Source organism: Neomonachus schauinslandi, chromosome 8, assembly GCF_002201575.2.
Source record: "Neomonachus schauinslandi chromosome 8, ASM220157v2, whole genome shotgun sequence".
NCBI lineage: Eukaryota > Metazoa > Chordata > Mammalia > Carnivora > Phocidae > Neomonachus > Neomonachus schauinslandi.
Window position 1 is genome coordinate 82,680,508 of NC_058410.1, and position 24,604 is coordinate 82,705,111.

Consider the following 24,604-nt stretch of genomic DNA (forward strand, 5'->3'; position numbering starts at 1 on the left):
CGGTCAGGAGCTCCCAACCCCGCATCTCGGCCGCGTCTGCCTGGGCCACCGTCAGCTCCTGGGGAAATTCGCGGGCGCCGCGGGGTGTGGCTTTCCACCTCCTCCCCGCTTTTTTCCCCCTGACTCTGGAGTTTAGCAGTCTGAAATGGGCGCGCCTAAAAGCGGAGTGAGAAGTCTAAATTGAGACAGGACTTGGTGGCTCCACCCCTCCCACCGGCATCACAATGGCGCTTCTCGCTGCTCCGGCCAGCATCGAAAATCCTGGTGGGGCGCGGGGTCAGAAAGCTGTCTCTAAATGCGGTCAAGCCCAACCTGGCCCCGGCATCCCTGCTCCCCGCGGAGAACACAGGGCGCCCACTTCCCCGGGGCTGTTTACACTAGCGCTCTACCAGCGATGCCCAGAGTGAATAAACAGGCCCATCCTTGTGAGGAGAAATTCAGAGCAGCTAAGCGAAGTGGAAAAAAATCATTGTCCCCCAGACTATGAGTCATAATTTTAGAGAAATGGCAAACACACACACACACACATGCACACACACAGACGCCAAACCAAGGTATTTTCTGGGGAGTTGTTTAACGTATATGAAAGGACAGGAGAAAAACCATTTTTACTTAAAACACAAATGAAGGTATTTTGTTTGCCTCTCCAGGAAAATGCTGTGGTTTCTCCGTTGGAAAAAAAAAAAAAAAAAGAGCAAGAAAGGAATGCTGGCACACGCAAAAGTTAGGTGTTGCTACTTGGAACTGGGAGAAGCAATTATCCAGGGAGATGCTTTATATTTTTGGCTGTCTCCACACACATTTGCTACGGACAGCATTCATTAGAACTGTAAAGCTGGGAGCAATTTGTAGAAACACAGTTAGGATTGGGGTGGCTCTCCTGTCCCAGTAAGACGGTAGCCGTGGTGCAGCAGTTACTGAGCTTACCCAGCTCCTCACCACCCTGGCTTGTCAACAGCTCCTTCTCCAGTTCTTTGGCACTGGCACCACCTTCAGATGACTCAGGTTTCACCATGACTACACCATAAAAGCAGAGAACTACCAGAAACTGTTGGAAAACAGGCACATTCAGTCCCTGACAACTTTTAAGTTTCTAATTCGTGGAGAAAAGTTTTACATGGTGACTTTTTCATGCAGGGCAAAATGCACAAGGAAAAGAGGTCAGCAAAGGGATGTCACGTGACAAAGCTATGTGCTAAATAAGGGAGAAAGTAGCACCTAGACAAACTGTGGGTTTTGGAATCCAGGAACTTGCTTTCCTCCCTTTCCTGTTCCACCCTTTTTCACCCTGCTGAACGGCTTGCAGAGGTCCCTTATGTCCCTATGTCTCCTATAGGCAGCCTATCTTTAGTGGCCGGCTTCCTGTGCAGGCAGGACTTGAGGATAGTGAAAAGTGTCTGAGTGGATCCTTGGGTAGAGATCCTATCCTTGACAGAGCTATCACTGCTGATCTCGTCTCCTCCCCTATGTTGTTCAGAGTAGAGGACCAAGGTCAAGTGTGAACTAAGCCCAGAGATCTAAACCAGTGCTTCTCAAACTCTAACATGTATGAGAATCACGTTGGAATGCAAACTCTATTTCTGGGATGGAGAATGAGATTCTACTTTACTTCAGTATACAGGGGGTCACAGAAGGTCTACAAATACAGGCAATTTGGGGGCACTTTGATTTAAAAGAGAAGTTGGGAACATGGAGAAAATTATTTTCAAGCTTCACAGAGATGGATCAATAAATTCAGGTTTATTCTAGAAGCAAGCAAATGCATTACAAGAAGACCTATAGAAAAGCTTAGAATGACCTAGTTATTTTATAAAATTAAATCTGTGCAGATCTTAAATTGATGTACCTCTCTGTTTATTTCTTCCTTTTCACAATACACACTTGTTGAAAAGCTTAACCATACAGAAATTTAGCCATGTAGATTTGCATAGAGATGAAGCTACTACATGCCTGGTACACAGTACTCAATAAAAATTTGTTAAAAGAATTAGCAAAAAGGTTCATCTCAAAGGCTTTTTTTAAAGTTTTTTTTTTATTTACTTAAGTGATCTCTACACCCAACATGGGGCTCGAACTCACAACCCCAAGATTAAGAGTCAGATGTTCTACCAACTGAGCCAGCCAGGCGCCCCTCAGAGTCTTATTTTAATTAAGAAAAATTAAAAATAGTCTGAGATTAACAATAAGAGATAGGGTTAAATAAATTATGGTATATCCATGCAACAGAATACTTGAAGTAATTAAAAATTATGTTCTTGAATTGGAGACTAATTATCTAGGGGTAAGTATTCATGATACACTGTTGGGGGGTACAGAATCTGTTTCTTAAAACAGAATTTAAATATGATTCCATTTTTATAAAAATAAAGTGTATTTATGTATACATACACATTGTAGATATATGCATTGAAGAAAGAGTTGAAGGATGCTCACCAAAATGTTGTATGTATCCTGGTGACTACCTCTGCCAAGTTTTCTATAATGAGTATAAATATCATTTTCATTTAAGAAGAAAACTACAAAAGGGTACTGTTTTACTAAGAAGTCTTTAAGGCAACATCTTAGAAACTTTTACATAAAATTCATGAATTTTAATACTAAAAAAATTATGTGTTCCTCCCATGAAAACGGGCCTTTGGCATAAGAACTCCCCAACGTTCCCGTGTGCCTCCTGACCTGTCTTTAGGCTGTGGCTCAATGAGAAAGCAGAACCAGTATGAGACTGATCCTACCCAACCATGGCAGCCGAGGAGCAGCCATGGCCTCTGCGTCCAGTGTCAAACCTAAAGTCGCTCAAGGTCAGCCAAGGGGAGAAGAGCTAAATTTGGACAAGAACAAGGAAATATGAGGGAGAACTGGAACCTATGTCTCTCTTACCACCTCCAACTCTGATGTCTCGGGTAATCTGTAAGAGAAGCTGGTATCTTTCACCAAGAGCTGCATATGCACCTCGCCCAGAATTCAGAAGAGCTCAAGGAGGAGATCTTCTAAGAATTGGAGGAACACGGGGCCTCATTGCCACCCCACACCCACAAAGTGAGCTAGCAGATCAGTTAACAATGAGGGCCAGTGGCTCACCTGCCTGGCACCTTGCACTAACCTTCAGAGAGTAAAAAATACGGCTTCTGCTTCACTGCTGGCTTTCAAGTTCACACAAAATGTCTCTTGTGGCCAACACCAACTCAGAACCATACAGGAAGGGAAATTCTGAGACACTGAGCTCCATCTTAGATGAGTTGCCATAGTACAAAGCTACCAAAGTTTGTGCCTCAACAACTTGACAGCTGTATATACCCTTTTTAACCATATTTAACTTAAAAAACAAACAAACAAAAACAGAAAAACCATGCTTTCACCTAGCATGATGCAACTTTCCCTCATACAACCAAACACAACATAACCCTCTCTCCAAGAGGGGATATAAAGTTCCTTTAACTGTCTTTGGATTTTGTTCATGCCTCTTCTAGCTGAATCACATTCTCCCTTTGAGACCCTATAACTTCAATATCATGGTAAAAGGTAACTACTATTAACACATATGGTAGAAGAATGACAGGGAGGAGAAAAATATTGGTTAATAATGTATACAAATATATATATATCAAAACAAGAAGGAAATGCAAATAACTAGTACAGTCCTTATTTCTGCTACTGGTCATATGGAGGTAGATGGTATTTATAACTACCTTCTTCCACTATCTATTTCTCTGCCTTCAGTTCTTTCCATGGTTCTTTTTATGGTGAGGTGACCCAGATCTTCATTTCTGAAGGATGTAGGCCATTAACAGTTCTCCCTGTATTGTATTATTGTTTTCTATTGACTTTAATCACAGAACCTGGGAAAAGAACTAAGAAATGCCCTAGTACATCTTCTGCATTCCAGAAATACTTCTAATTTTCACTGTGTAGTAGCAAATCCTTGACAATCAGGATCATTCACTCACTTCTGCCAATAGAATAACCTCTTCTTTGGCTATTGATTCACTGGCATGAGGAGCCCCAAGTGACCAGGTGGCAATCTCAACTGCCAGTTGAAGGGGAACATTGCAGTGTCCCCTACTGGGAGCATTGCTGTCTTGGAAACCAAGACCTCTGCACCAGCAGAGCCCAGTGCTGCTCTGGAATGGGAAGCAAAAATTTTAATAGTGGATCACTAGAGGTAATAGAGGAACCACTCTTATTCCACCCCTTTATTCTAGTAAAGCTGCCTTTGGGTGAAATATTAGTTGCTGATTTAGAACATAAACCACATCCTAGAGTCTATTGTTTGATTTTTTCACAAATTTGTAACTTTTCAGAAATATTATATATGAAATTAGTGTCAACTTCTCTTCATCCTCTATTTGAGAACTATTTCAATAGACTCCTGCACAGAACACCAGAATATTCCCTGAGACTCTTTTTTAACCCAAGAGCAGAAGGAGAAAGTCCCTGTCCACTGGAAAACAAGGAATGATGTTGAAATTAACAAGGAATAATAATATTCCTTGGAATAATAATAATGAGACTTATCCTTAACTTTCTTTTTTTTTTTTTAAAGATTTTATTTATTTATTTGACAGAGAAATAGCAAGAGCAAGAACACAAGTAGGGGGAGAGGGAGAAGCAGGCTTCCCGCCCAGCCGGGAGCCCGACGTGGGACTTGATCCCAGGACTCTGGGATCATGACCTGAGCCACAGGCAGACGCTTAACAACTGAGCCACCCAGGCGCCCTATCCTTAACTTTCTATATGACAGTCCAGAATTTAAAATTAGAGCTCTACGTCCAACCAAACAAGAGTGAACATTGAATAAAAATATTTTCAGAAATGGAATGGCTCAGGAACTTTGCCTTCCACAAATTCTTTTTAGGAAGTTACTTTAGGAGGACATATTTAGCAAACCAATGAAAAAAAAAAAAGCCAAGACAAAAGAAGATGTAAGAATCAGGAAAAAGTATATATAACCCCAGAGAGCAATGAAGAGAGAAGTTTCAACAGGAAGAAGAATTCCAAGAATAAGGCCTCAAGGGGGAAAAAGGGATCTTAATAGAATAGATAAACATGATGGAAAACTGGGGAGGGGTGGGGGAGGTTAGGGGTGAAGACTACAACAATGTAATGTAGTGCAATAAAAGGGAAGGGGAATTAGATACTTGAAGGGAAAGAATGCTGAATAAAAAAGGAAGTATAGGGGCGCCTGGGTGGCTCAGTCGTTTAGCGTCTGCCTTCGGCTCAGGTCATGATCCCAGGGTCCTGGGATCAAGCCCCCCATCGGGCTCCCTGCTTAGTGGGAAGCCTGCTTCTCCCTCTCCCACTCCTCCTGCTTGTGTTCCTTCTCTTGCTATATCTCTCTCTGTCAAATAAATAAATGAAATCTTTTTAAAAAAAGGAAGTATAGCCATAATTCATCAGTTGGCTCTGCAGTAAACAATAATTACCTAATTATGTTGATGTAGGAATGGTTTATTGGTTTGTAATTCAGAAAATCAAACTCATTAAAGAGAAAGAATTAAGGGTTATTCTGCTTTTCCTGCATGAACTGTATCACTGGGTAACCAAAGAGTAGATATGAAGAAATTTCTCCTTAAAAAAGTTTTCCAGCTAATAAATGTAAAATGAATGTTAGAATTAGAATAGCACCATATCACAGACAGCCCTTATTGAATCAATAGATCTAGACCAATGCTGCCCAAGAGAACTTTCTGTGCTGATAGAAATGCTTTATATCTGCCCTAAAGCCACAAGCAACATGAGGCTAGGAGCATTGTTGACATGTGGCTAGTGCAACTGAGAAACTGAATTTTTAACGTTGTTTAATTTGAATCTATTTAAATGTAAATAGCAACATGTGACTAATAGCAACCACAATGGATCATGCAGACCTAAACAGTCATCATAAATGACTGCTAGTATCACAAAAGGAGCCCTGTCTCCCAGTAGAAGAACCCCTACCACCTAAGAAGTGGTCTTGCCAAAAAATTGAACGTGAATCAGATCAAGCTTCTAGATTCAACTACCAATCTGCAAAGAAATATAAGGGGACATATTAAGCACCACATGGATGTATTAACAAAATCCAGACCACGGGAAACTACCAAACAATCTAATTTCTTCAACAAATAAATTGCAAGGAAAATAAAAGAATGAAAGAAACTATGCATTTAAAGGGAAATAAAAGACAATTAATAGCCGGGCGCCTGGGTGGCTCAGTTAATTAAGCCTCTGCCTTTGGCTCAGGTCATGATCTCAGGGTCATGAGATAGAGCCCTGCGTTGGGCTCGTGCTGGGTGTGGAGCCTGCTTAAGATTCTCTATCTCCCTCTGCCCCTCTCCTGCCTCTCTTTCTCAAATAGATAAATAAATCTTTTTTAAAAAATAAAGGATTTTTATTAATCGTTTACATTGGAGTTCTATTTTCTGAAAGGGCTTCATCTTTTGGAAATACATACTGAAATATTTGTGGGTGAAATACTACATCTGGGTCTGATTTGCTTCAAAAATAATACAAGAACCAATTCAGACCCATTAGGACAGCTATTATAAAAACAAAACCTGGGGTGCCTGGGTGGCTCAGTCGTTAAGCATCTGCCTTCGGCTCCGGTCATGGTCTCAGGGTCCTGGGATCGAGCCCCGCATCGGGATCCCTGCTCAACAGGAAGCCTGCTTCTCCCTCTCCCACTCCCCCTGCTTGTGTTCCTCTCTCTCTGTATCTCTCTCTGTCAAATAAATAAATAAAATCTTTAAAAACAAAACAAAACCAAAACAGAAAATAACACATATTAGAGAGGGGTGTAGAAACCTTTGTTGAAACCCTTGTGCATTGATGGTAGAAATGTTAAATTGTACAGCCACAGTGGAACACAGTATGGCAGTTCCTTAAAAAAAATAAACACAAGAATTACCATATGATCCAACAATCCATTTCTGAGTATATGCTCAAAAGAGTTGAAAGCAGGGACTCAAACAGGTACTTGTATACCCCTGTTCATAGAAGAGTTATTTACAATAGCCAAAAGGTGAAAACAACCTAAGTGTCCATTGACGAATGGATGGAAAATTAAATGTGGTGTATCCTTACAATGGGATATTATTCAGCCTTAAAAAGGAAGGAAATTCATGCTACATGTTGGGACCTTGAACACATGCTAACTCAGGGAAATAAGCAAGTCATGAAAGGATAAATGTTGCATGATTCCATTTATATGAGGTACCTAGAGTAGTCAAGCTTATAAAGATAGAAAATACATTCCACTGGTGGTTGCCAAGGGCTGAGGAGATGGGGGGAATGGAGAGTTATTGTTTAATGAATAGGGAGATTCAGTGTGGGAAGATGAGAAAGTTCTAGAGTGGTGTTGGTTGTACAACAACATGAATGTACTTAATGACAAAGAATTTTACACTTAAAAATGGTTAAAATGGTAAGTTTTATGTTATGTATGTTTTACTAAAAAAAATGATAATACAGAAAGGGCCAAGCAGGTGCGGCAAAGATGGAATTATATGGCTTGAGTTGATGACTGTTGCAGCTGGATGATGGGAACATAAGGATTCATTATACTCTTCTCTCCACTTCTGTGTATGTTTGAAATTTTCCATGACGAAAATATTTTTTGTACCAAAACAATATTTATACCAAAAAAATCAGTTTAGAAGAAAAAAACTAAAACAGAAAAATAGCTAATAAAACTCACCAGAAAAATGTTATCACAGGGAAAATGAAAATTATGACCAAAAACTGTGTCCCCAGTTACCACAACCTAAGGAAGATACTTAAGTAAGTCTTCACTGTAGAAAGGAAGAGCCAATGGAAAGATGAAACTCGAGCTAGAAATGCAAAGGAAGAAAAATCTTGGTTTCAAGTTACTTCCTCTGGAAAAAGACAATTGTAAGGGAAGAGGACTGCTGGTTTTTCTTTTGTTTTTCTACTAAGTTTTGTAGAATTATTTGAACCTTTATTTTTTCTTTAAAGATTTTATTTATTTATTTGACAGAGAGAGACACAGCGAGAGAGGGAACACAAGCAGGGGGTGTGGGAGAGGGAGAAGCAGGCTTCCCGCAGAGCAGGGAGCCCGATGTGGGGCTCGATCCAGGACCCTGGGATCATGACCTGAGCCGAAGGCAGACGCTTAACGACTGAGCCACCCAGGCGCCCCTTATTTGAACCTTTAAACTATGTGCATAGGAAATTGTTTTAACACTGTGTCAGATTTTTAGACCTCGCCAACATTATATGCACACCAAAGGTTAATTATCACACCGACCTAATACATCTGCTTTGTTCTGTTAACTTCTTGGCTTCTCTTTGCTTTTCATTTTCATTGTTCACTTTTGGTTTTTGGACACCTCCTGTGTAACCTTAGAATGAACACTGTAGACTGGCTACTAAAAAGGGATCCAGGGGAGCCTGGGTGACTCAGTCAGTTAAGTGTCTGCCTTAGGCTCAGGTCATGATCTTGGGGTCCTGGGATCAAGCCCCACATTGGGCTGCCTGCTCAGCAGGGAGTCTGCTTCTCCCTTTCCCTCTGCCCCTCTCTCTCCCCTCCCCTTTTATGCCCTGTGCTCTCTCTCTCTCAAATAAATAAAATCTTTTAAAAATATGTAAATAAATAGGGGCGCCTGGGTGGCTCAGTTGTTAAGCGTCTGCCTTCGGCTCAGGTCATGATCCCAGGGTCCTGGGATCGAGCCCCGCATCAGGCTCCCTGCTCCGTGGGAGTCCTGCTTCTCCCTCTCCCACTCCCCCTGCTTGTGTTCCCTCTCTCACTATCTCTCTCTCTCTCTGTCAAATAAATAAATAAATAAATAAATAAATAAAATCTTTTAAAAAATAAAAAATAAAATAAAATTATGTAAATAAATAATCAAAAACAAAAAGTGATCCAATTGCCTCCCTCTGCCATATATTCCTTTTTCCAAGCAGCTGCAACACCAACATATGCCTTTCTAGGTTCAATTCAGCTAGATGTGGCCATGTGACATAATTCTGCACAATGATACATAAAAAGAAGACTGCAGAGAATGCATTCTCTCCCTGAATAAAAAAGCAATGCCTCAAGAGAACAGACCTTTGGCTCATCTGCTTCCATCCTGCCCAAAACACAGGCATTAGACCTTGCAACTCAGAGGATGAAGAAAGCAGAAGAAAAGAAAGGTAGAAGCTACCTGGATCTCGGAGTGCACTAGTAAGCAATGGAGCAGCCCTGAACGGCTCCAAATGCCCACTTCCCCATCAGTTCATCTCCCTGTTGGAGGGAACTCTGAGTCAGTGCCAAGCTGTCAAGCCTTTCCCATCTGGGACTCTCCCCTTGGGTGAGTTTAGCAAGCTGTATGGCTAGCCTACTATTGCCTCAAAGCTCTCCCCTCCCCCTTCCCTCTCATTGCCTTTCCAGAACACAAAAGGTGATCTTCCGCATCTTGTCCTGCCCTCACAAAACCAACACACCCTTCACCAAGGTTAAGCCTTCTTAGAACAGAAGGCAAGTTCTCCACCCATTCCTCAATATTTTTTGAGTATGACAAACCCTTCCACTGTCATGTTTTAATCATAAGTTTCATCCAATCAAGCTTCAGGGGCTGTTATGAGTATATTTACCTCCACGTGCTAGGATGTGTGTGCTTGTTGACCTTCTATCAAATCACAGATTTTTGCAAAAAGGAATTGTATAACAGAAAGAGAAGAAAAACTATATAAATAGTACTACATAAATCTGTTTCTAATATATTTAGAATATAAACCAAGTATTCAGTGTACAAAAATAAAAATGACTTGAAATGGAAACAAACAAAATAGAAATGAATCATGAATCCACCCATATCCTTGGGTTTGTGGTGCCCAGCTTTACTCTCTTTGCTGACCTGCCTCCAGATCTTAGACTCAATTCATCCATCATGGCTTGATTTGCTTGCCTCCAGACTCACCCTGAGCCTGTGTGCATTCATGCGTATTTAGCTCATTTAGGCTTCTGCTCCCCTCCCAGGGTCAGCTCACCCCAGAGCCACACACAGTTGCTTTTCTCAGTCCCCTGCTTTCAAGGCACCAAATACACACTTTGACTTCTGTAGGGCCCACCACCTAACTAGTCTTGCATGTGGTCTCTCACAGAAAGGCGATGTTTTCATTTTCAATATGTTAAGAAATCAGATATTAAGGAGGACTTCATTTCAGATGCATCTTTCAGTTACTGAAATAATTTGTTATTGCATACTGCCTTTTTTTCCTCTTAATTTTTCCTTTTCTTTTAAAATAAGCTAGGCACAAGCCATGGATCAGGACCATCGGATACTTCGGATACACCAGATACTTGGGCTTTAGCTGGGAGAACAGACTGCCAAGAGAAAGAAAACAAATTGACTCAGGTATCCTAAATGTCCCCAGGAGCCAGAGCTTAGCAGAAGCTTATTGAAGATGACAAGGAAAATGGCATGCTCTCCTTTTGCAAGATTAAGGAAGTCTTGCAAAAGGGGTCTTCCTCAAAAGTCAAGATAGGATTCCTGCATTTTCCTTCATAGAGATATGGCAGCAAAGAGAACTAGAGCTGCAGAATTTTGCACAAATAATGGGCCACCCTCCTTAGCCATGGACTTGTAAGGGACCAGGACCAAGAAAATGCAGGGAGGACTGTCCCCTCTACTCTCTGTCATGTACACAGGGACTAATGGATAAGCAGACCTCAGTACATCCCATTCAAGAATAGGCAAATGAAGTTAAGAAAAACTCAACTGAGAGGGCTTTGTGATTCGGCTTTGTTCCTTTCTTCTTTTTTTAACTTAAAGACTTTTTTTCACTTAGAGGAATTATGTGACAACTCCTAACAAGTGCAATGCCTCTTTGTTCTCTCCTCCATCCTCTTCCTCTCCCTCTCTAGATATTTGATATTGTCTGTCCAGAAGCAACCATCATTGCGATTTAGAATACATCCTTCCACTCAATACTTGTACTAGCAAGGTTGAGTACATTTTCACATATTAATTGCCATTCTATTTTCATCTTCTACAAATTGCCCCATGAGATCTTTTGTCCAGTTTGTATTAGGTTGTCCTTTTCTCACAGCTCTGTGGGAACTTTATATGTTCCAGATTCTAAAATGTTATCCTAACACATAAGTTACAAATATCTTCCTCCGTCTCTGGTTTTTGTTTATTCTCTCCTTTGTGGTACAGAAGTTTTTAATCATGGCATGGGCAAATTTGTCAGACCTTTATTTAATGGGTTGTGCTCTCTGTTAAAAAAAAAATCATCTCTTCTGGGGCACCTGGGTGGCTCAGGCATTAAGCGTCTGCCTTCGGCTCTGGTCATGATCCCAGGATCCTGGGATCAAGCCCCGCATCGGACTCCCTGCTGGCAGGAGGCCTGCTTCTCCCTCTCCCACTTGTCCCTGCTTGTGTCCCCTCTCTTGCTCTCTCTCTCTCTGTCAAATAAATAAATTAAATATTTTTTTTTAAATCATCTCTTCCTACTGCAAGGTCAAAAAGATGTTCTCCTATATTTTCTTCAAGTTGTCTTAAAGTTTTTTCACATTTAGATTTTTAATCCATGTAAATTTTTCTTTATGTACAGTGTGAGCAAGGTATCTGATTTTACTTTTCCATATGACTCCACTGTCCCAATAAATGTGTTAAATAATGAATCTTTCTTCAACTTATTTGTATTGCTCCCTGAGCAGAATCTTCTAGTTCTTCAATATTTTTTCTCCATTGCCTTCTATAGTAACAAAAATTTTAACTGGAAACCTGGGCACTCAGAATTAACTACATTTCCCAGCCTTCTTTGCAACAGAATATGGCCATGTTGTAGCTAAAGAGTTGTTAGAGGAAGTAGCGTATGCAACCTTCAGGAAATGTCCCCAAGGGGAGAAGACATACCTTTTTCCTTCCTAAACCTCTTTCCTTCTGGCAGAATACAGACAAGTTGGTTGGAGGTAGAGAAGCCATCCTGAGTCATTAGTGTAGTTTAGAAAAGTTGGCAATGAGCAATGGTATAAAAAGTTAGAAGGGGGCACCTTGGAGCCTCAGTCGGTTAAGCCTCCTTCTCTTGATGTGGGCTCAGGTCATGATCTCAGATCTTGAGATCAAGCCCTGCATGGGGCCCGGCACTGAGCATGGAGTCTGCTTGGGATTCTCTCTCTCCTGCTCCCTTTCCCTCTGCCCCTTCCCCAAGGGTGAGAGAGTGCTCACTCTCTCTCTAAAAAAAAAAAAAGTTAGAAAAAGTCTAGGTTCTTGACTGCCCTGCATTAGTAGGTGAGAAAGAAATACACATCTATTCTGTTTAAGCTATTGCCATTTTGAGTGTTCTGTCACTCATAGAAAGAAATTCTAATATATGTATATCGTTTTGCCATAAATGCCTCAATCTATTTCTAAGCTCTCATTTCTCTTTTTTTTTTTTAAAGATTTTATTTATTTATTTGAGAGAGAGAGAATGAGAGAGAGCAAGCACATGAGAAGGGGGAGGGTCAGAGGGAGAAGCAGACTCCCCGCCGAGCAGGGAGCCCGATGCGGGACTCGATCCCGGGACTCCAGGATCATGACCTGAGCCGAAGGCAGTCGCCCAACCAACTGAGCCACCCAGGCGCCCCTAAGCTCTCATTTCTCTTATATTGATCTATTTATCTATCATTGGACCAGACACCACATGCTTTACTTAATATAATTTTATATTAAGTTTTGATGTCTAATAGGTAAATCGCCTCTCCTAGTTCCTTTTCAGAATTGCTTTGGCAGTTCTTTGACTATAACTCCTCCATATTAACTTTAGAATCTGTCTAGTTCCATAGGGGAAAGTGTGATGGCATTTTTATTTGAATTTCCTTTAACATATAGATAATTTTTTTTTTTTTTCCGAGAGAGAGAATGAGAGAGAGCACGAGAGGGGGGAGGGTCAGAGGGAGAAGCAGACCCCCCGCTGAGCAGGGAGCCGGATGCGGGACTCGATCCCGGGACTCCAGGATCATGACCTGAGCCGAAGGCAGTCGCTTAACCAACTGAGCCACCCAGGCGCCCCTAACATATAGATAATTTAAGGAGCATCAACACCTTTATGAAATTGAATGTTCCCATACATGGTCATAGTATAGCTCTAGATTTATGTTTTTAAGTTTTACAGTAACATTTTTCACTTTTTCTCAGTAAAGTTTTGTATATCCCTTGTCAGATTTATAGTCCTTGATGTTACTGTAAATGGTATTTTTTATTGCATTGCCTAATGGGTTACTGATAAAAGATACCATTAATTTTTGTATGTTGATCTTATATTCAGTAACCCTGCTGAACTCTTATTTGTCCTAAAAGTTTGTCTACAGAGTCTCTTGCATTTTCTTTAATTAGCTTCCATCAAGCAACCACAGGGACGTGGAAAAAGCAGAGTTGAATTGACTCAATGGTGACAGCATGAAGGGTCTTGAAATAGAAGAGTAGTACAGGCAGGAAGTTTGGGTGCTAACAGTAGAGACTAGCCAGTAACATGGTAACAGGACAAACAGGGCAGAGTTGGAATTCTGAAAAAGGGTACAAGCTAGCACACTTCAGGGGGATATGCTAACACTGGAGCCAGATGTAGGGCCATGAAACACCGGAGCTGAGGGAGAGGAGAGTAGGGTCTGGGAAGATAAGATTCAAGCATCAGAGACAGTCACTGAACCAAATAAAATCACTCCCATGGAGATCATTTAAGGCAGATCCATTTGGGCCAAAAATAGACTTTGTCCAACCTGAAGAAACTTGGGAGTAAAAGTTGCTTTGTTTTAGGTGAGACACTGCATACCACTACTGGAATAAATATCATTACAATACACGAAGAAGTATGGTGAAAGAGAGAAGAACTGGATCCCAACCAGGGATGGGTCAGAGGGTTGATGCTCCTTAAATGGAAGCCACCTTAGACTGAAACCTTTTGACTTCTCATAAACACTGAAAAGAAAGGTAATTTTGTCGGGGCTGCAGTGTCTCTCCGGGGATTGCAGTTAATAAACCCTTCCTTACAATTCTCATCACCACTTCTGAATTCTGTGGTGTTTTTACATTTTCATTACAGTGTTATATGAGTTTTAATACAAGGTTCAGAATGTTAGAACTGCGACCCGTCTGAGTTCTAGGTGTCTGTCTAAGGGACCCTGAAATCCCATTAAGATAGGAAATAGCTCTATTGTCTGGAATAAGACCCTTAAAGGTCTAAAAGCAGAAATCAGAAGGAATCATAGGTCCATAAAGTGACAGATGCCTGAATTCACTTGACTTGCATTCTGAATCTAGGAAAAGCCTGCTGCAAATGATCATCATCATCATGCCAGTGGCCAGGGAAGTAGCCAGACTTTTAACAATGTCCAGGTACCCAGGGTGCCGCCATTCTGCCTCAGCCTGCCACCTAGTGGTCATAGAAGTTGATGCAACATGTTCCTGGGGTCATCACACGATCCATATATAGCTTCATCCTTTTCTGGGCCTCTGAGTCCATGCTTACTGGGTCAAACCAAGGGAGAGAGGGAAGTAGACACTCCTGTTACAATGTGACAAGATAATGCAGTTAGTGATAAAATTATTATGAAAAGATATTTCCAATTATAAAGAAATATAATTCTTACACTTGTTATATAGTTTGGAGTTTCCCTAAAACAATTGTTTTAATGTCACTTGCTTAAACATCAGTGAAGTGGATCATCAATAACCTCAGCTTATGCCACAGTTAGATGATTGGATCAGCTATGTAGAATGCTAGGATGCATGAAAATAAGACCTCAGGGGTTTCATGATCACCACCCTGATCTTGAGTAGCCTTGTATTCATCACTGTAGACGTCATGTGGACAAAAGAGTTTCAATTTCCCTCAATAAAAATTGAAGATAATCTCAACTTAATGCCAAGCTCAGTCTTAGGATAAATGCCATCCATCCTAAAACTACCTTTCACTTATACTTCTTGGAGAAGAGTTTCTCCAGGACCTGAAAGTAGGACTAGGTTGCTTATTCTAAAATATTTTCCGTTGTATTTAGACCTTTGCTGTGAAAAGAGGTTACTCTGAACCAACACAAAGACTCTCAGCGTAGACTTGAATGATCTCCCAACTTGAGGTATCTCCAGAAGTAGCAGCTTTGGAGGACAGCAAGCCACCAGGCAGACTCTGGAGTAGAGCTGAGTAGCAATTTCAGGCCCAGGTCTAAATTTGGAGCCCAGTTCATACAAAGTCATCTGTGGTAAGGACCATTCACAGCCCATTCATAGCTCTACCTCTAGTTTATATGCATTCAAAAGGCATCATAACCCAAAACTCCATGATGATGCTAATCTCTAATTTGGAATTAATCAGTGCTATCCTCTCATATATTAGGGTTTTGTTTATTTCTACTTCTTTGTTTTGGTTTTAGACCATTAAAGTTCTTTACTTCTTGTTGACTCTAAATCATTTATTAGAATAAGCCCACTTTAGGATAATGCTGAATAACAAACTGATCTTACACCTTTAAGTGCAAAAAGAGGAGGAAAGGAAAATGCACATAAAGAGGACATTCCTCCTCCCCATAATTTAGGGGAATAGGAAAGGAAACAAATCAGCATTCAAGGAACACTATCCTGCTCCAGATATTTCACCATCTTGTATATTACTTAAACCTTCAGACAAACTTAGGAACTTGAGAAGATGGTACCTCAGTTCAGATCCTTTCTCTACCGCTTGTTGTCTGTGTCCATGACATCATCTCTAAGCCTCAAGGTCCTTGTGTGTCAAATAGAGAGAATACCTTGGAAGAGCCATAAAAATTAAATGAGAACCTGGCACAGAACAACCACATAACAAACTGTAGTAGCCATTCAACTGAAGCCAGGTATTAATTCCATTTTATGGATAATAAAAAAAATATCACTTCTGAATTGTTTTAAACTCACTGCAACTTAAAAAAAAGAAGAAGAAGAAGAAGAACATGGGGCGCCTGGGTGGTTCAGTCGTTAAGCATCTGTCTTCGGCTTGGGTCATGATCCCGGCGTCCTGGGATCGAGCCCCGCATCAGCCTCCGGATCCACGGGAAGTCTGCTTCTCCCTCTCCCACTCCCCCTGCTTGTGTTCCCTCTCTCGCTGTGTCTCTCTCTGTCAAATAAATAAAATCTTTTAAAAAAAAGAAGAAGAGAAGAAGAATATCAAAAATCTACAACTAGAGCCATTATCTAGAAACCGTAACAGCTAATGTTCCATTGATTACTACAGAAAATAAAAAGAAGTACTAGTGCATTTCTTTCTTTTTATATAGATTTATTTTTTTAAGTAATCTCTACACCCAAAGTGGGGTTTGAACTTACGACCCCAAGATCAAGAGTCACATGCTCTTCCAACTGAGCCAGCATTTCTAAAATCTACTTTCAGGAGACTCAGGTTTGTTCATTTGTTTTACACATACTGGGTTTAGAATGAACTATCGGAAAGGAAAAGATTTATCTTCTCTCTATTTTTCCCCAGCTCCTATCAGAAAGTTTTAAAGATTCCTAAACTTTGAGGAAATAATTGCTAGTACAATTTTGTTTCCTGAAGATAGCTAAATTCTCTCTAAATATCTCCAGCAATTCCACTCATTCTCAAGGATCCAATTCCAGGAATTCAGGGTTTCCTTAAGCAAGGCTGAAGTCCCAAGTATATTTCTGTGAGATGCTCTGGTACTGCCTTTGTATCCCTTTTGAATTTCCACAAGGTCCAAATTATTACATTGCTAATAAATTAAGTAATATACATCAACCCTGGTCAGGACATAGCAGAATGAAGGAGTTCTATCATTTGCAATGGGGAAAAGAACTTAAGACCCCTCATGTGTAGGAATTGATCTGAGGGCACCAGCAAGTTTGCCTAGACTGAGGGACAGTTTCCATAGAAATACCAGGCATCTTGATAAAAATTTGTCAATCCCCAAAAATACATATGACATGGGAAGTTTGGTGATAAAAATAAACATTAGATTTTATGGTTTTCACCAAATGAAATCTTTTTTTTAAAGTAATTTGTTGCTTCCGATCAAATAAAATGTGTACTATTTAAAACAGAAAGTTTGCTTCTTGATAACTCCATTTTCAATCTATTATATGCATCAGTCCACAGATCACCAACAACACTGACAATTCTTTCCACATTGCCGTTTAAAACATAGGAATTAAAAGGGTAATAAGCCACAGAGGAGTAGTAGATTATTTTTATTTTTTTTAAAGATTTTATTTATTTATTTGACAGAGAAAGAGACAGCGAGAGAGCGAATACAAGCGGGAGGGGGGTGGGAGAGGGAGAAGCAGGCTCCCCACAGAGTAGGGGGCCCGATGCGGGGCTCGATCCCAGGACCCTGGGACCATGACCGGAGCCGAAGGCAGACGCTTAACGACTGATGCACCCAAACACCCCAATAGATACTTTATTTTTAAAAATTGCATTGATCAAGAGAAATTATTGCCTCAAAGGATAGAAGCATCATGGCCAGGACACAAACTATAAACCAATAAGTAAAACATTCTAAGAGAATATCCTTGAATCTATTCTTAATCAGATATTTCCCTTGAGTTCTCATTATTCCTGAAAAGAGCTGGAACATGGCTTCTTCAGAACATATACTTAGCCTAAAGCAATTTTAGAAAATTATATTTTCAAAATGTTTGTTGTTGTGCACTTTATAAAAGTCCTGGAAATGGACACCATTGAGTAGAATTGAAAAGCATTAACTCTGCATTGGCCAGGGAATTTATTAACATGTTTGAAGATTTTCATAACAATAAAGGGTTTTTGGCATGTACTTTGAAATGTTTTTAAGGATTGTGCTGATCTGTTCCCATCATAACTAAAGGGCATGGGAGACTGGATTAGAACACAGTCTAGGTTTTCAAATAGGACCATCTGCTGCACAGCAATGAAGGGGGACAGGGTGGGGATGACTGAGTGGTAACTAGAATACCTACTGGAACTAGGTGGTTACTGGAATTCCTTTTCAAATTTCACATTGTACTTGCAATCTCATCCAAACGTAGGGGAATTTCCTTAAACCTGAGTCATAGCATTCAAATTATACCTTCCCTTGCCGAAGTAATCAGAAAAAGGCCAACAATAAAAAAACACAGCTGAAGCTATCCTAAGAGTTCCTTCAAAGATTTACACAGTTATGATAGTGTTAATTTCCTTAAACCTACATCATAGCATTCAATTTATTCATTCCTGTGCCTTAAGTAATCAGAAAATGTCTACAATAAAAACAATGACTCTGAGATACAATTAAAGCTATCAGAAGCAATGAGGTCCGAGGACAGGCACCCTACCCCAGTCCAAACCTGCACCACTTTCGGACAGCCCTCTACATGTGAATTAAGACTGAGTTTTGTTGGGCGCCTGGGTGGCTCAGTCGTTAAGCGTCTGCCTTCGGCTCAGGTCATGATCCCAGGGTCCTGGGATCGAGTCCCACATCGGGCTCCCTGCTCGGCAAGAAGCCTGCTTCTCCCTCTCCCATTCCCCCTGCTTGTGTTCCTGCTCTCGCTATGTCTCTTTCTGTCAAATAAATAAATAAAATCTTTAAAAAAAAAAAAAAAAAAAAAGACTGAGTTTTGTTTCCAAAAATGTCCTTGCCACTTGGTACTTTTTAGGAGAAAGTGTCTTCAAAAGTTCTTTTATCCTTGTTTTTTTCTTATTTGTATCTATCTGCCTTCTAATCCTCTGGGGTTCCCATTTCCAACCCTTGGACTTGATAGAATCTGGCCTCCTTAGTTCTAAGGCTGCGCCTTCTCTAGCATAACAATTAACCCCATCCTCAGACCTTTCCCACTGATGATGGGTTCAGATCCTGGGCCAACAAACTAACCAACACCTAAGCCAGGCAAATTTTAGCACCCTACAAATAAGAAGTTACATAGATGATCCACTGGAAGACAGCATGGGATCTGGAGTAAGATGAACACACATTCTAATCCTTGTGCTTAAGAAAGTTACCCTGTACTGAGCTCAGGTTTCCTTAGCTGTAAAATGGGAATATTGATACCAAGGCCTACAAATGTCTTGATCATTAAATAATATGTGTGTTACCATCGTGTCTGACACATAACAGGTACTAATATTTTATTTTAATTTATTAATTTCTTCTATTTCCTATTACACTGGTCCAATGTGGGGGGGGGGGTATGTTTTTACCAACAAGTTCTAGCTTGCAAGCACTGTTGGCACAGAGTTATTTCATTTTATTTTATTTTATTTTATTTTATTTTATTATTTTATTTTCAGAGTTATTTTAAAAAACTAATAACCTTATGGGTATTAAAGAGGGCACGTTCTGCATGGAGCACTGGGTGTTATAGCAAACAATGAATCATGGAACACTACATCAAAAACTAATGATGTAATGTATGGTGATTAACATAACATAATAAAATTAAATTTAAAAAAAACAGCAAGCCATTGAAGGGTATGGGCTCAATATTTAATGCTTGCTTAATTAAAATAAATCTATACATTGAAAACAAAAAACAAAAAACGAATAACCTTGGGGCGCCTGGCTGGCTCAGTCAGTAGAGCATGTGACTCTTGATCTCAGGGTCATGAGTTCAAGCCCCATGTTGGAGGTAGAGCTTACTTAAAAATAAAATTTAATTTAATTTAATTTAGCTTAATCTAAAAAGAAATTAATAACCTTAGTTTCTGGCTTTACTCTGATCATCTCTTCTCCTTCAGGGAAAAGTGCTCTCCACAGCCCCACCTTGTAATCTCCACAAAGGATAATTTTTTCCTTATCAATTCACTGGTGTCCTTCTCCATGAAAAGCGTTGTCTGGGGTCTGCCTCTGTTGACATCACTGTAGCTAAGCTGACAGCTTGGCTACATGACAGGGATTATGTGACAATAATGCAAGAGACTACTGGGATTCTTTGTTTCAAATAAACACACACTAATGGAAAAAGAAAGGTAAACTTTTCACAGATTAAAAACTTTTCTTCCAGTTTTTCTATCCCTCAAAACACTTTGGGAACTTTTCCCTAAAACTATCTTAAAAGCCTATTAAATCTTTCTCCGGGGGCGCCTGGGTGATTCAGTCGTTAAGCATCTGCCTTCGGCTCAGGTCATGATCCCAGGGTCCTGGGATCGAGCCCCACATCGGGCTCCCTGCTCAGCGGGAAGCCTGCTTCTCTCTCTCCCACTCCCCCTGCTTGTGTTCCCTCTCTCGCTGTGTCTCTCTCTGTCAAATAAATAAAATCTTTAAAAATAAATAAATAAATAAATAAATAAATAAATAAATAAATCTTTCTCTCACACAATCTCATTAGTTTATATCCACAACTTGTAAGTTAAACTGAGACCTGGTTTAAGTGCTTTCTTTGATGTGTAAGGATGATATGACACAGCTCATTAATTATGTATCTTACTGTGGGCTTTTATTTGGGGCTGGGGGAGTAAATCAATCACATCCTGTAGATGAGTTTTCTTTTTGTCGTTGGACTTCTATTCTTTGTTGTTTGTTTGTTTGTTTCCACAAAAAGGGGACTACTGACGGAATTGGAATCACCTCACCAACATGAAGTAACCAGTTCTTTCAGAATTTTTTTAAATAGGAAGGATTGAATTTTAATATTCTGATTTATTAGCATTACAACTGATTTGCCCATTGCAATTTTTACTCCTGAAGAACTCAATTGGAAAGATAATCTAAACAAAACTGCTTCCTGCCCCCCCCGCCTTCAATTTCTAAGAGAAAAACCAGTGTAAGCGTTCCCTATTAATAGAGTACATAAAAAAATGAAAAGTCAGCTATCCCTCAACAAAAGGATTAATCATAGTTTCTCTAAAAATAGCAAATTCTCATGTCTCATCTTAAATATGGTTGACTTTGTATAAAACTTTAGAAACACATCCATTGGAAAAATACGGTATTGCTGTATTAATTAGCAGGTTACCACGATGCCCTAGCACTTTCTGCTATCGAGATTCCATTGATCTCAGATTTTCTTTTCTCTTATGAAACAACAAGTTATTTTCTAAGCCAGCATATCTTTCCTTAGTCAGAAAATATGAATGTATGTGTGGACAGAATTCTGACCAAACGGGTTACCAGGAAGGGCTGACTCAACAGAGCTGTGGCTAGACATCTTAGTTAGAAGAATAGATTTGAACCTTAATCTTTTAATCTGCCTGAGTCATTCAATTTTAAGTTGCTTTGCATGCACTTTTAGCTTATTTCTGAAGGTCGTTCTGTTTCTTGTGCTTCTTGTGTGTTTAGCCAGCTGATTTATTATCTGCTTCACTGGTATTTTACAACATTTGCAAAATTTGGTCTAATTTCCCTGAAGTTAAAGAGACAAACTACGACGTATCTTCTTTCTGTGTATTTAAATTTTATCTGTCAGTCTTTTCCAGGCTTTTCCACAGAGGCAACATTACTTATATCTTTTTTTTTTTTAATAAGGCTGCTTTTTCAGCTCCCCTACAGCAAGTAAATGAAAGATTGATAAAGAAAATGTCATATAATTTGTAATCAGCAGTTGACAACTTCACATATTATATACTAATCATTGAAATGGCTCCTACGGGGATGTCTGGGTGGCTCAGTCGGTTAAGCATCTGCCTTCAGCTCAGGTCACCTGGGATTGAGCCCCACGTCGGGCTCTTTGCTCAGTGGGAGTTGGCTTCTCCCTCTCCCTCTGTCGCTCCCCCTGCTCGTGCTCTCTGTGTCAAATAAATAAATAAAATCTTTTTTTAAAAAAATGACTTTTAGAATTAAGTAAAACTGTACTCAAAAGCTTTTTTTTTTTTAAGATTTTATTTATTTATTTAATTGACAGAGAGAGACAGCGCGAGAGAGAACACAAGCAGGGGGAGTGGGAGAGGGAGAAGCAGGCTTCCCGCGGAGCAGGGAGCCCGATGTGGGGCTCAATCCCAGGACCCTGGGATCATGACCTGAACTGAAGGCAGACGCTTAACCGACTGAGCCCCTACAGGGGCACCTGGGATGCTCAGGTCATGATCCCAGGGTTCTGGGATCGAGCCCCACATTGGGCTCCCTGCTCAGCAGAGAGCCTGCTTCTCCCTTTCCCTCTGCCTGCGGCTCTGCTTACTTGTGCTATCTCTCTGTCAAATAAATAAATTTAACAAAATCTTTAAAAATAAAAATAAATAACACCCACGTCCTTGTGGATATGTTCCAAGAATTACCCAATTATTAGGTTATAAAGCACTGAGGAAATTTTAACTCTGCTGTGAAAACAATTGAGTGCATACTAGCATATAAACATGACAGAAAGCTGCACATTTACCTATCTTGTTTTGTTTATGTCTTGATCACTATCCGAGGACATCTGATAGTACAGATGCTTAAAGTTAACAGGATATGGGAAAGTATGTTCAGACTATCCATTTTTTAAATTCCTTCCTAAAAATATTATTGCTCTTCCCCTGGAATATATTAATCATATACCACTTGCTCTCTAGAAAATATAAATAAAAACTATGTCCTCTAACTTCCATAATTGTTAGAGAAATATTTATACTTGCCTTGGATGATAATTAAGAAATGTTTCCTTCAAGGTACATTTTACTCATAAACTCCTTGAAGGCAGAAACCGTGTTTATACATCTTGTATACCCCCTTAGCAACCAGGACATAATATGAAGCTCCATAAATATTTTTTTCATAAATATTTCTTAGGCTGTTCTCTCTGCTAAGGGCTGGGAATGAAAAGTAAGTAAGTCAAGGTTGCTGTTCTCAAGGAATGACACACACTAGTAAACTTAGATAACTCTAGCACAATTTGCTTTAATAAAAAAATGGAAAAGGGAGAGATTGTCAAGGAATCTTTAAAGAAAAGATGACATTTTAGTCCAAGGACAAATAAGAACTCATTATACACAGAAGAAGCAAACAGGTAGAGGGAACAACACAAGGAAAACATTGTATGTATAAGGTTCTGTGAGTAGTCTGATGTGTAAAGCACAGAGCAGATGGCGAGAAGTGCTGGAAACTGAGACTGGAAATGGGGCCAGTTTGTAAAGGTCTCGTGTTCTATACCAAAGAATTTGGATTTTATCCTAGAGATAAATGGTCTCCAAAGTGGGGTGCACTCGCCCAAGAGCATATGCAAAATTATTCCAGGAAAAATCATAACATCTCTATTTACCTTTTCTCATCCTTTTATATTTTGAGTGTTTGATGAGTGTAGCGTGTGTGTGTGTGATTTATAAAGAAAAATACAGGGGCTCCTGGGTGGCTCAGTCGGTTAAGCATCTGACTTTGGCTCAGGTCATCATCTCGGTGTCCTGGGATCAAGCCCTGTGTCAGGCTCCCTGCTCAGCAGGAAGTTGGCTTTTTCCTCTCTTTCTGCTCCCCCCAGCTCATGCTTTCTCTCTCTCTCTCTCAAATAAATAAAATCTTTTTTAAAAAAAGAAAATGAAAAATACACATGTTGGGTGCATATTCACAATTTTTACTGATGGAGTACACAATCAAAAAATGTGAAAGACCTAGGCAATAAGCTGCCATTGAAGAGGTTTTTTTTTTTAAAGGTAATAGTATCAGATCTATATTTTAGAGAGATAACATTGAGGTACATACAGATGATACAGGGAAAAGGAGAAATTTTTTTCAGCTTCATTGAGATATTGACATATATGTAAGTTTAAGGTGTTTAATTTTGATGATTTGATACATGTATATGGTACAGTTAGTTAACAGTTCTACCCTCTCACATAATTACCTTTGTGTATGTGTGTAGTGATAACATTTAAGATCTACTCTTAACTTTTAATTATATAACACAGTATTGGGTTTTTAAAATATTTTTTACAGATTTTATTTATTGGGACTCCTGGGTGGCTCAGTCGTTGAGTGTCTGCCTTCGGCTCAGGTCATGATCCCAGGGTCCTGGGATCAAGCCCCACATCAGGCTCCCTGCTCCGCGGGAAGCCTGCTTCTCCCTCTCCCACTCCCCCTGCTTGTGTTGCCTCTCTCGCTGTGTCTCTCTTTGTCAAATAAATAAAATCTTAAAAAAAAAAGATTTTATTTATTTATTTATTTATTTGAGAGAGAGAAGGAGAGACAGTGAGAGATTACAAGCAGGGAGGAGAGGGAAAAGCAGCCTCCCTGCAGAGCAAGGAGCCCGATGTGGGGCTCAATCCCAGGACCCTGGGATCATGACCTGAGTTGAAGGCAGACGCTTAACCAACTGAGCCACCCCGGTGCCCCCACAGTATTGTTAATTATAGTCACCATGCTATACATTAGGTCCCCAGAACTTATTCATCTTATAACTGGGAGTTTGTACCCTTTGACTGACATCTCCTCTATTTTCCTTCCTACCCCCAGCCCCTGGCAACCAACATTCTACTCTTTCTAGGAGTTCAACCTTTTTAGATCTTGAATATATGTGATACAGTATTTGTCTTTCTCTGCTTAACTTATTTCATTTAGCATAATGCCTTCAAGGTCTATCTATGTTGTCACAAAAGGCAGAATTCCCTTCTTTTTATGGCTAAAAAATATTCCATATTCTTCCATATTCATATTCCATATTCATATTCCATATTCATTTCCATATGCCATTATATATACATGACATAGATGATAGATAGATAATAGATATCACATTTTCTTTATTCATTCATCTGTTGATAAACCCTTAGATTGTTTCTAGATCTTGGCTATTGTGAA

At 39.9% G+C, this 24,604-nt stretch overlaps 1 protein-coding gene across 1 annotated transcript in view; it reads right to left on the reverse strand.

The window, feature by feature from the left end:
* The window catches only part of CD109 (CD109 molecule), a 135,971-nt gene extending 134,956 nt beyond the window's left edge, over positions 1–1,015 (reverse strand). Inside the window, exon 1 of the mRNA XM_044917212.1 lies at positions 928–1,015. Within this exon, the coding sequence (XP_044773147.1) occupies positions 928–1,015 (88 nt within the window). The remainder of the gene's footprint in view (positions 1–927) is intronic.
* Positions 1,016–24,604: the final 23,589 nt, after the last annotated feature.